The following is a 13,042-nucleotide window of genomic DNA, read 5'->3' on the forward strand; positions in this document are numbered from 1 at the left end:
ACACGGAGTAATTTGTGAGTAGTAAAACAGACTGTGTTGGGACGTCTTCACCAGGTGTCCAGTGTTCACATACGTACGGAGTTGTGCATTTTTGCCTGAAGAATTTCTCGGCCTATTTCTCACATTGAAATTCTATGATCCTGAAGAATAAGCTCTATCAGGCTCCTGATGGGCGGGAAACACTTGTCAAGTCAAATAATTTCATCTGTTGGCAGTTTGTAATAAGAGAGAAAAACTGTGTTGAGGCTCATTCGTGAGATAAACCCAGACGCAGCCAATAATGCATCATGTGTATCTACCTCACTGGAACAAATACTCTCTGTATTAGTAGTTGTTTCTTATCTACGTTAACTGAACAAAAACTTCAAATTCTGCTCCATTTATTGTGATTCTTCAGCTGGTGAAGGAACATGACTATGCTGCTTTTCTGCTCTTTCATGGATCAACAGTTACTTTCTTTTTTTTTTCTTTGCAATTAAGTTTCTTCTGTTGGTTAATCACGCAGAGAGTGAACAGAGCATATTTTAATGAGTTTTATTTACTCCATTTGTCTGCGCTCTGAGGGGATTAATTCAAACCCAGGAGTGTCCTTAAATCTAATGGGTATATTGTGAAATGTGTCGGACTTTTGAGTGATTATTCGCGTGTGTGTGTTTTTTTTCAGTTTTCTGCTGGTGTTCAGCTGCTTGGTCTTGTCTGTGTTCTCCACCATACCCGACCACCAGAAGTTTGCCAACCAAAGCCTCTTCATCCTGGTAAGACGCCTTCCCTCCTCCCCTCACGACAACTTAAGCAGATGTTTACACACGCTGTCCTTCCGCACAAACTAGTTTTGTCTGCTCGTACACGTGCAGGAACTGGCAGGCGTGAACCACTAATCCTAATAGCTATCCCTTGATCTCCCCTCTTCCTCTGAGCTTTAGCCGCCTCAGTGAAAGGTAATGGACACCCGCTGTCTCCTTCTCGGCCTGACCCGTCCTTTAAAAAGCCCCCCTCTGCCCGTCTCGCTTCCCATCTTGCTCAACTTTATTTAATGGCAGCCCTCTTGACGTTCGCATTCTTTCACTTCACTCTTACGATCAATCACCTGGCCATTAGCGGACAATCACCCATTAGCGGCCTTTACTTACACAAACATTTGCCATAATGGCCGATTGGTTCAGTGCGCCTTTAAACCGCCCGTACAGGCCCGAAAACTGCAAGTGGACATAAAGAGACGAGGCTGCGACTTACATAATATTGAACACTGAAGTCATGGGAAAGGTTTGATAAACAGAGCGCGAGGAATGCGACGCGCGTGAAGAAGACGATCAGAAGATGATCTTACGGGAGAACTATGAACTGATGGCCGGTCAAAGCGCTGTGCTGATTCGCTGACATCACTCTCTCTTTCTCGTGCTGTGTGCGTGTGTGATTCGCAGGAGTTTGTCATGATCGTGGTGTTTGGGTTGGAGTACTTCATCAGGATCTGGGCGGCTGGCTGCTGCTGCAGATACCGCGGATGGCAGGGACGGCTGAGATTTGCCAGGAAGCCTTTCTGTGTCATAGGTTAGTGTGTGCGTGTGAACGGCAAATGAACACACGTCGGAGTGCCGTGTGCGTTCACGTGAACCAGTATGAAGCCTTTTCCCATCTACCCCCCCCCTCTCTCTTTGCCTGAACCCCCTTTTCTCCGTAGACTTCATCGTTTTTGTGGCGTCGCTGGCAGTGATCGCTGCAGGAACGCAGGGCAACATCTTTGCTACGTCAGCCCTGCGGAGCATGCGCTTCTTGCAGATCTTGCGAATGGTTCGTATGGACCGACGAGGAGGCACCTGGAAACTGCTGGGCTCAGTGGTTTATGCTCACAGCAAGGTGGGGACGAAGGAGGCTGCCACGAAAACTGACTTTATCTAGTTTATATCTGAGCAGCTGAAGCCACCACTGACATTACGCATTATTATAAAAGCAGAGATGCGGCCGAGAGCTTCCTTTAAAAGGCTCATGGTCGTGATGGTTACTAAAGGGGTAGATAACCTAATAAGTTTCCCTGTTAAGGAATATGTGGTGAGTCTAACGGATGACCAGCTGTGATTACATTCACTGCCCTCAAACATCGAACTCACTTCAGCTGCTCATATGATTAGCCAGTAGTTATCGGCTTTTGTGCTGACTTAAACCCCTGACACATGTACAGAGAGGTGTGACGACGATAAACTGAAGCATCAGCCGTCTTAGCAGAGTCAAAGTTTAAAGCCGAATCTGATTATGATGACAATTTAGTCAATAATGATGATGGCGATGCAGTAATGACAGCAGGGATTATGATGATGGTAAAGATGCTGATACTTACTCTCTTGTCTCACAGGAGCTGATTACAGCCTGGTACATAGGTTTCCTGGTCCTGATCTTTGCCTCCTTCCTCGTCTACCTGGCAGAGAAAGATGTCAACACGGACTTCAACACCTATGCAGACTCCCTCTGGTGGGGAACTGTGAGTACTGCAGAATGTGGCCACAAACGGACCCGACGTCGCTATGGAAATAATCCCATTTTTGTGAACAACATCTTGCCTTTGCTCTTCTACTTCAGCCTAGAAACGATCACCAAACCTCTGGGAACTAAATGTTAAAACAACAAATTAGCTCACAAGTGTATTATTGTCTTCGACAAATGCAGTTTCTTGGGAGTTTTAAAGAGAAGATTGCAGAGTGGGATTTTATCTTTTCTGATAAAATTGTTTTCCTCATTCCACATTTGTTCATGTAGATAACTTTGACCACTATCGGCTATGGTGACAAGACCCCTCATACGTGGCAAGGACGGCTCCTGGCTGCCGGCTTTGCACTCCTGGGAGTCTCCTTCTTTGCCCTCCCAGCTGTAAGTCTCCCACATTTTTCCTCAGATCTCGGCCCAGGACTCCTCCAGTCCTGAGTCACAAGCTGGGCTTCTGACTTTGATTTGACTTTCATCCCTCAGGGAATTTTGGGGTCAGGCTTTGCTTTGAAGGTTCAAGAGCAACACAGGCAGAAGCACTTTGAGAAGAGGAGGATGCCCGCTGCAAACCTGATACAGGTGAGGACCGCGGTGGAAGTCGTGTATAGTTTAATCCAACCGGGACGCCATGTAGGATGTTCACTTTTTTTTTCTTTTTATTTTCATGTTTTGCCTCAGGCTGCCTGGCGTCTCTACTCCACAGATGCCAAACACTCCTATCTAACCGCTACATGGTACTTCTATGACAGCATGTTGCCGTCGTTCAGGTAGGTTCTTCCATCACGCTTCGTGTTCAGATCTGAGTGGATTCTGTGTCATTTGTTTGGAGTGTTGTAAATAAACGCAGACACATTTGAGAGTTGCATCACAAAAAAACAGTCTACTACAGATTTACACTAGTCTGTGATACTTTGTTTAGCTCATGCACACATCCCAAAGTGGAGGCCGTAGTGAAATAGTATCCATTTATTCTCCATTCATCTTTTTTTTAAAAATTACGTTAAAATTTCTCCTGACACTCTTCAGTTACATCTTTTTTACTACCCACTACATCATTTTGTTCTACGCAGTGGTTTCTTACATACGGCATTCATGTATTAATTTGACTAATTATTATTTGCTTAAAAGGAGGGGAACGTGAGAAACACGAACAGAAACGAGCATCTGTTTTTTCATTAACAACAAGTCAAACTATCGGTTTCTAAATCGGCGTCTTCACACATCATGTGTCTGTAAAACTTTCAGTCATCCAGGCCGTGTTGTATCGAAAACAAATGCAAAACAGAGGCAGCTGTTTGCTCAGTGGTTTCCCCGTCCTGTCGTCCTTCCCTTCTGAACGAGCCACTCGGATGAGCGATCTTCAAGAAAACCAAAACAAGCCCAGCTGCTTGTGTTTTACCTTTGTTTTAGATGCACAGATCACGTTCTTCATATTTACCTCATTTGTCCCTCTTCTTTTGAGCGTATGGACCATTGATTTGGCCTTTTTGTGTTTCGTTTTCTATCATTTGTTGTTTTTCCTTCATTTGTCATGTGTTTTTTTTTTGTTTTTTTTGTTGTTGTTGTTCATTTGTGCACGTGGGTGTCAGAGAACTGACGCTACTGTTCAGTCACCTCCAGCGACAGCGTAGCACCAAGAAGGTTCTCCACAACTCCTACCACACGCTGCTGTCAGGGCTGCGGCCCTACAGCTCCCCCTACCTGTCGGGGGACAGGTACGCACCACCGCCACCCTCTTACAGACACACACTGTGCACCCTGGAGGCCGGTCCGAGTCTGCCTCCAGTCACACAAACACGAGTCACACGACGGTACATTCAGCAGGTGCAGACACGCAAACAGAAACATCCAGACTGCCTGCTTCCCCGAGCTTTCTGCACGGACGTGTTGTTTGTCTAACAGTCGTTCACTAACGTGATCTGAGACCACTGTGTTGCAGGCCCTCCTGCTTTCTCTGCATCTTTGTCTGCTCAGCTCACACACTTTTGCCGTCGCCACCACCTCCTGCTGTTCGCTCACTGGTTTCCTCTTCCTTTCTTCCTTTCCCCTTTATTTCCACTGTATCTTTTCCATGCCATCCATCCTCCATCCTCCATCTGTTCTCAGGAAGGCAGAAGTTCCATGCAGGTTTGTTCTTCCAAGTCATGAGCCGTGCTTGTCGATTAAAGGGAAGTCATAGTGGGAATGGATCTGAATCATTAGCGTAAACTTTAAGCTAGAGCCGAGCGAGGCCTGATTATGTACTTGGTAAATACTTGGACTGATGCATGCGTTGGATGAGAGAAGCACACTAAGGTATCTGAACATTAATAACAGCTTTACCGGTAGGATTGTCTTGTTTTCGAGGTGCTGCTGTCACCGCCAGTTTAATGGGCTGTCTTGATGAATATACTCAGGTGAAATATTACCTACTACCTCCGCATGATCCTTCTTCCCAACTTACAAAATCAAACCCGCCTCTTCGCGTCTCACCGAGTGTGTCTCCATAATCCAAAGCTGCCTCTCAGATGTTCGTCTCTAGGTGAGGTAACAAGAGCAGGACAGGAAAGGGCTGTTTGGACTATTGAGATGTCACACGTCACCCCTCCACTTCACCCTCTCTCCCTGTTTCTTTCCCCTCACGCCACGTTTCCACCTCTTGGGTTCACCACTCCCCCGGGTCGTGACCCAGAACTTCTCGTCCCCCCTTCCGCCCTCCACTTCTTCCACTCCTCTTCCCCCCCTCCCTCACCCTCTCTCCCTCTGCCTTGTGTGTCTCCCCAGTCAACTCCTTTCTAAAAAGCGGGGTCTCTTCCGGATTCACGCTGGCCGCAAGCAGAGGTATCCACGGCAACCAGCCTGTGCACGGGGCACGCTAAAAACGTCACCGATCAATAACGCCGCTCCTCCCTCCTCCCCTAACGACACATTCCCGCTCACCTTGCCTGAGACACTCAAAGATTTGTGGCCCGGTGCCGTGAACGCATCAGACCATTCACAATCCATCAAGATATTTATGTTATTTCCACAAATAGACCCCAGCTACAAATTGAAAGTTTAAAAACAGGCACTGTGCTCCGGTCCACAAATCCTTCGCGTGAGTCCTTTACTGTGACGACATGTTGTTACACTATGAGGAAGTTTCTCCCGTCTTCGCTGCAAGTGCTGGAGAAAACAAGACTTAAGTTTGGTTGCTTTGGCTTAAAGGTCACGATAAACCATGTGTTGAAAACACAACAGCGGTGGTTTATGGTTTGTGACCGTGAGACGTTAAGTACCTGTACTTTTCTTTCGACTGGTGAAACGAAGAAGCCAAATTTACCCCTCAAAAGCACATGAAATTACACGCTCCAGACTCGCCTCCTGCTTTCAGTTCAGCTGTTTTGCTCGTTTATTACCTCTTCTCTAAGAAATGGTGTAAATGTTTAAGCATGTTTTTCAAATTGGTCACATAAACCAAACCAATACGTTTCTGTGTATTTTTTATTTATTTATTTATTTTACAGTCTCCTAAAATACTTCTGTTTGCATGCGATAGTCTTTTAGCTTTTTGGAAAGACTCAGTGAAGTTCATGGTCTTGAATGCATCCAAACCATTTACCTCCTCTCGCAGCAGCATGCAACGGACTTTCACTTTCCTCCTCCCCCCCTTCCCGCTCCCCGCTCCATTCCCTCGTGTCTACCTGAGGCGTTTCAGATTGCTTTTATGAAACGCCGCTTCCACTAACATTCCTTGACTGTTTAAATTTTAATTTAAATGGCCGGCTTCTGTGTAACACACGCAAGACAAAGAGTATATCATCGTGAAAGTGTGCGCGACTCGGGCTGGAATTGCTCTGTCGTGCATGACGTTCGCGGCGCCCTATGGATCCGTGACTGGGCGAGAGCGGCTGTAGGGAGTGGGAGTGGTCTCGCAAGCATGCCACAACATCAGCATTAGGAGTCGCCAAATGTTTTGAGGGCGGCTGCCAAAAAGCATTTTTTCCCTGCAAATAGATGACCTCGCATATCAGCCTGACTTGGCTTGTGGTGAGTGATACAGAGTGCTTAATGAGACACCTTTTGTACGGTTGCACTTTAAAGCTAATATTTTTGATGCTCATACACTCTGCTGAAGGGATTAAGGGAGCTTTTCCGATGGTGGGTGGAGCACTTTCCGCCGTCCCAGCACAACTGCGAGTCTTGAATCAGGTTTCGGTCTGATTCTGCTGATTCAGGTGCTACGATAGGCACATTAAATAAACAAATCCTCAGGGCAGAATCGTTTTTTTTTTTTTTTTAGCAATAGTGAGGTGCACTCGGTCCAACTGTCTCCGTGATAAGTCAGCCAGCTAGTCTGTGCGTCGCTGAGAAATGAAGATGTCTGTCCGTGTCCTTGTTTTGTCTGTTGGTTTATAAAGGTCAGAGGTCATATTTAACGTTACTTCACTAACTAACTCCTTTCTAACTAGCTCAGGCTGCCTCTCTGCTGCTTTCCTACGCTCGCAGGATAACACCACGTAGTTTCCTCATTAAGTTCATAGGCATGGACATTGTGATGATCAGTGAGAAATCTGCCTGACATTACCCCCCCTCCCCCCACAAACAAATAAAATAAAAAAAAGAAAAGAATATTGCGCCTACATGTGTTTTAAAATCTCACATTTACTGTCAGCAGTAAAATGGGCTTCCGGGATCGGATCAGGATGAACAATTCCCGTTCGTCCCAAACCATTCGGAGCAAGGCGTCACCGCTGCCCCCCGGCTCCGGTGTCCGCCGCACTCCCAGCCAGGAGAACGTCCCCGAGGCCACCAGCCCGGGGAAGGTCCAAAAGAGCTGGAGCTTTAACGACCGCACGCGCTTCCGCACCTCCCTTCGCCTCAAGCCTCGTCCACCTGCTGATGGTAAGCGTCGCTCATTATCCATTAGCTCTCAGAGGGACGATTATTGCATCGTAACGTTTTTTCCTCTCTGCTCGGCCTCAGTGGAGGGCGTTGGGGAGGACAGCGTGGAGGACAAACCATATTGTGACGTGGCCATGGATGAGGTGATCCCAGCAGTGAAGACGCTTATACGAGCTGTCAGGTGAGTCCTCGCCAGTCTGCTTGATGTGCTGGCTACAACACAACATCTCCATGGACATGTCTAGGGGCACTTCTTTATTTGTTCGCATTGTCTTTTAGGACAGTTTTTAACAGTGGATCTTGATAAAAGTCAAGAAGGCTGAATATTTATTTTATAATAAGGCTCCAGGTTTGACTCCACTGGCCAACTGTTTGCATGTTCTACCTCCCACCATCCAAAGAAATGCTTGTTAGGTTTATTGGTTATTCTTAATTGGCTGTAGGTGTGTGTGTGTGAGTGGTTGTCTGTCTCTCTGTGTTAGCCCTGCAATGACTGGAGACCTGTCCAGGATGTACCCCAAATCTCGCCCAATGACACCTGGGATAGTCTTCAGCATTTTTTAGGTCAAACTGATGGAGAGATTAATCCCAAATTTTTCTCTGCAAAATAAGTGCATGCCGTAAGTAAAGAGGCCTAGTGATGTGACCATTAAGACTAGTTACGTGATATTGATATAAGTTATAGGAGACACCGTATTCTTTCATTTTAAAGCTTTAATTAGCTACTCAAAGTCAAACTAACACTTCAAGAGCTTCCAAAAAGTGCGGCAACTATTGTTGCCAGTGGGATTAAACAGGTAGGGACCCCCTTCCTACATGTATGTGTTGTATATTAAACTCGGCCTAGTGCTATTTATAAATATACATTATTATCATCATTTTGCATTTAGTATTAAGCTATTCAAACACAGTGCCCTGTTGCAAATGAGTGAAGTGCTGATCACATCTTCTGCCTCCATTTATCCCTTTACTAAAATATGGATTCATGTTAATGTGTATTGAAATTTGTGTAGGGAAAAGTAAAAAAACACATATAAAAATCAACCAGTCAACCAAAGAATATAATGATACGTGATTATCATCATTTTACATTCAATATTAAGCTATTCAAACATTGCACAGGTTCAGAAATTATTGTTTTTTCATTTAAAACAGCATGCAGCAGTGTGGTGGCCGCGCAACTGCCGTAAACATAAATATACCTGGCGTAAACTCACATGAGGACTGAATAGGATCACTTTAAATTTGTAGGGGAAAATAAAAAAAAAAATATATATAAAAAATGTCTAATCAACCAAAGTGCCCCTGCGGACCCCCTAGGGGTCGCGGACCCCCTGTTGAAGACCTGTGCTGTAGAGGACAGGCAGTGACGGAACATAAATGAATGAATGAACACACCTAGTCATCACTGCCCTGAGCGATCAGAGCAAACCGTTTCTGTCTTTGTCTTTTCTGATCCAGTATCATAGAGATCTATGTATTTAGTTATTGCGTTTAAGTTAAAACAAATAATATCATACTGGGGTCGCAACACTAAAACACACATAAAAAACATACTGTATTCTACATTAAGACACTTTTGAGGGTGAATCTTCTATCCTTTACTTCTTGAAGGGATCCACTTCAAAGGGTCTTTTCTGGATCCACATATATTTTTTGACCTACTATTCTTCATGCTTGTCACATTTGTCACTGTGCTATGATATATACCACGTCCTGCTAACCCGCTATTCCTCCAGCCATGGGTAGGATGACTTAAGCGTACTCGTCCGGATCAGGGGTGCCTCTCATGGTTCGTGGCTCACATTAATGGGCGAACGCGCCGCTCCTCCTCCATTTAGGTGCTGGCGTGTGCAGATTCAGCTGACGGGGTAGAAATATCCACTTAGGAGAGGTAACTGAACCCTCCACCCCATGTGACCTTGTCGCTCAGCGAGCCACCGGCTCATTCAGGCCGGTCATGTGTGAGGCGGCGTGATAGGGTGGCCCGTTAGAGAGGGAGGATCGCAGTACAGTCCGACTGTACGGAGACAAATGATACTGTGGACAAGGACAGCTGTAATAACAACTGATCAAGAGCAATACTTCCATTGACGTTGAGTCACTGTGTCTCTCTCTGTCACTAAAGCACTACAAGCTTTCATGTAGTGTTTAAGTAGCTTGGCGGCGTGTGTCCTTACACAGTGTGTGTGGTATTCAGACTGTGTGTGCATGTGTCTCTCTGTGAATCCATACCACTGTTATAAAAACTAGTAATTAATCACACTGTCTAAAATCCCCCAACACACAACCTTCTGGTGTGTAAACGTGTAGATATCTCGCACTACTGCCAACAATATTTGCAATGGAGACATATGCCTCACACACACACACGCACACACACAGTAGAGAGTTTTTTTCTGTGACGGTGGCAGAAAAAAAACTACAATTGCTTGCAAACATCTGTCGTTGGAGGCCGTGCTGGTCTCCTGGTCGGGGAGTGTTTGATGATAGCGGATTGTAATGACTCTGTTTCTGGTCCCTGATGTCAGCACCGTATCCTCACAGCGTTTCCTGTAGCAGCGCGATGCTGTGTTTGCGGTTCCTCCATTGCTTCCCTTACTCTGTCATGTTCCTGAAAGAAGAGGTTATGAATTACAAACAAACAAACAAAAAAAAAAAGATCTGTACGGTGCGACAATACGGAGTCAGGAGGAGATTTGAATTTACTCCTTTTGCTTTCATCAACATGAACCCTGCTTTTAAATGCCCTTTGCATCCTTTTGTTTTTAATTCAGATGGACTAAATGCCGCGCACTAACACTTACACCGAAGGCTTCTTTCTTGGTAGGCACACATTAGATAGATGCTCCTCGTTGCAGGGATTCTGCGTGATGTATTATCGTGTGATATTGTAATGCCACTGATAGGGCATTATCCCCAGCTTTACGCTTGACTCAGCAGATCGCGCTGACCTCGGCTGCTCTGCGCTGCAGATCCGCAGAACACAGGGAGTTCCTTTGGATGGTGCAGGTGTGTAAACAGCAGGTGCTTCTGTGTGTGTTAACACGCGCGGAATGTGTGCGGCGTCTCGGCGAGGCCCGTGATTGATGCCGGTGGAACGGCGAGTTTCGCGGGCGGCCTTTGTGCTGAGGCTTCACTTTGGATGCGCTTTAAATCAGCGCCTGGATAAATGTGCGCGCCGCTCTGTTTGCCTGTGGAGGGATTGGTAGAAGGAGAGGAAAAGAGAAGGGGGTTTAAACAATGCCTGATATATTTCTGTGCTGTCTCTATTGTAACTCTCCTCTTGTGCAAATCCAATACTGCACAAAAACACTAAATTTCTGCACGTTTGCAGTCTCGCGTGAAGTGTCTAATTAGTTAAATAAAAAGAAGTTTAGACGCGCTTACTATTTATAACCCTTCACTGAGGCGTTTCAGCCTCAGTGTTTTTAAACTCACTCATCTGTTTACGCTGGTGTATTCATCTTTAAGCTTCCACGTGGCTGTAGCTCGTCAGTTAGATCCTGTTAACTTGGCAGGTAAGGATTCCTGACTGCCCCTGCGGTGACTCACGCTGCCTGGCCCAGCTGAATCGTGTCAGCATAATAGTCATTTTTAATTCCCAGATAAAACCCCTGCCATCGGAGGCTATCAGCGATCCACCTTTGCTGAATTGCAAAAAAAAAAAAAAAAACATTTACATTGGCTTTGCAAGCGTTTTGAGACACACCTGACACTTCCTGTCCCTCCAGTCGCTGCTGGATTTTTTACATCTCGGCTTCCCGGCGCTGGGAAGGTGTAAGGTATCCTTCAGCGATCTGTGCCAGCTTCACCGTTCCACTGTCAGTAACTAGGAGTTTTCTGGGGACCCCGCTCCAACCTCCACTGTTTATTGTGAAGTGATGACCGAGGAGGAGACTCAGCACTCTGGAGCCTTTGGAGGGTTCACATCTAAGAGCCCGCTAATCCCTCTGTATCTCTTTCGGCCTTTCTTTTACGCACACCTGAGACCCACCCTGGCAAAAGAAAATCTGCACTCACGTGCAAAATAAGAAAAGGCCGCCTGAAAAAAAAAATACCCCAAACGCAGAAGTCATCAAGAAACAGAGTGCTGCGTGAGGGGAGGAGTGTGCTGACGGCACCAGCTGTAGGCCACCACTTCTCCTCCTCCTCTTCATCATTCGCTTCCACGCTTCTTTGTCGCCGTTCGGCAAGTGCAAGCGATGCAGACCTCTGCGAAGGTCACGTGAGAAAATGACCTCCCCTCACGAGTTCAGATTTCGCCCACGTGTGCCCCCGTGTCGGTGCGAATGAAAGCATTTGTGGCGTTGTGCTTTCGTGTTGGCGCGCGTGGTCGTGTACTCACTTACGCGTGTGTGTGTGTGACTTTCTCGGGAACAGCTGAGCGTCTCTGATTTTCGGCTCATTGTGTTGGATGTGGTCACCTGTGTGTGAGAGATAGGACTTCCTCGTTTCTCCCTCAGCCTCTCACACACACTCCGTCTCAGCTTGAGTGTGTGTGTGTGCGCGCATTCTGTCTCGCTTGCACTTGCCGTTACCGGCCCTTTCGTGGTGCCAGCATCTCTGAGCCGACTATTAAGAAAAGTGACGAGAGGGGAATTGAGCGACCCGCCCCGACGGGGGAAAGCCAGACACGCGCACGCATCCTTAAACTTTCCTCCGCTCCCATCCCCATTATCTCCCGCGCGTCCCTCCAGCGTGACGCCCGACCGAGAAGGACCGGAGGAGGATGTTGTCAGCGACGTGTTCGCCGGGTGCAGTAGTGCTGGGTCAACACTCCTCTGTGCGTCTCCTCCACTTTGTGGATGTGGGTGGTGATGATGAGCTGTGTGCTCTGGGAGCAGGAGCAGCTGTGGTCCACCGGTGGCTCCGGCACGACTGTCACGCTGACAAAAAGAGCAGAATCAGGAGATAGAGGTGTGGGTATGTGTCATTCCTATTTGTGGAAATGTGATAATTGCTGAAGCAGCAAATACTGATAAGGAAATGTCTCCGGGAGACGGTGTCATCATCACAATATATCCACACGGTTTAGTGGGTTTCTGACCGCTCTCTTTATGGGGCTGCTCGGGAGCGATAAGGTCACGCTGGCTTTAATTAATCTTCCGTCGTGGTGGGCCTCATTGTTTGATAGCCTCCTGTCTGTGCATTTTTCCAAAGGTTTACTGTACATTCATATGTATGGGTGCGTGGGTGTGAAGCCCTTTAAAGGTGCCGAGAGGAGAGGCAACAGTGATTGTGGTGTCAGTGATAGTGTTGGCTCTTTTTTTAAGGGGAATAGGTGAGATTTTAAATACGTTTGAAGTTTAAACCTAGTCCCATTGTCTCAACAAAAGAATCAACGCAATTATTGGAGTTTTACGAAGGCAAAGTCAACATTTTTAAATGATTGCGGTGCGTTTGTGCGTGTAGGATCCTGAAGTTCCTCGTGGCCAAGAGGAAGTTCAAGGAGACACTGCGTCCGTACGATGTGAAAGACGTTATAGAGCAGTATTCGGCCGGACACCTGGACATGCTGGGCCGCATCAAGAGCCTGCAGATGAGGTACGTTCCCACATGAAATCGCTACCGCTGCACGAAGTCTAGATTTCACAAATTAAACGTGTTTTTATAGGATCTCGCATGTTGGGATATTATTCCTGCTTTTAAAACCATTTTAAAAACACCACCTAGTCATTTCCACTAAGGACTGTTACCTAAA

At 46.5% G+C, this 13,042-nt stretch overlaps 1 protein-coding gene across 3 annotated transcripts in view; it reads left to right on the forward strand.

Annotated features, from left to right (window-relative positions):
* LOC125020207 (potassium voltage-gated channel subfamily KQT member 4) overlaps positions 1–13,042 on the forward strand; it is a 44,398-nt gene that overhangs the window by 27,364 nt on the left and 3,992 nt on the right. Inside the window, exons 2-13 of one of the 3 annotated variants that reach the window (XM_047605517.1) lie at positions 665–755; positions 1,422–1,548; positions 1,679–1,854; positions 2,348–2,473; positions 2,749–2,859; positions 2,959–3,054; positions 3,154–3,242; positions 4,582–4,602; positions 5,239–5,295; positions 7,109–7,338; positions 7,420–7,519; positions 12,754–12,885. In XM_047605517.1, the coding sequence (XP_047461473.1) occupies positions 665–755; positions 1,422–1,548; positions 1,679–1,854; positions 2,348–2,473; positions 2,749–2,859; positions 2,959–3,054; positions 3,154–3,242; positions 4,582–4,602; positions 5,239–5,295; positions 7,109–7,338; positions 7,420–7,519; positions 12,754–12,885 (1,356 nt within the window). Of the gene's footprint in view, positions 1–664; positions 756–1,421; positions 1,549–1,678; positions 1,855–2,347; positions 2,474–2,748; positions 2,860–2,958; positions 3,055–3,153; positions 3,243–4,064; positions 4,191–4,581; positions 4,603–5,238; positions 5,296–7,108; positions 7,339–7,419; positions 7,520–12,753; positions 12,886–13,042 lie in introns of all 3 variants that reach the window. The other 2 variants (XM_047605516.1, XM_047605515.1) reach the window with 2 other exon arrangements.

This window comes from Mugil cephalus, chromosome 14 (assembly GCF_022458985.1).
Source record: "Mugil cephalus isolate CIBA_MC_2020 chromosome 14, CIBA_Mcephalus_1.1, whole genome shotgun sequence".
NCBI lineage: Eukaryota > Metazoa > Chordata > Actinopteri > Mugiliformes > Mugilidae > Mugil > Mugil cephalus.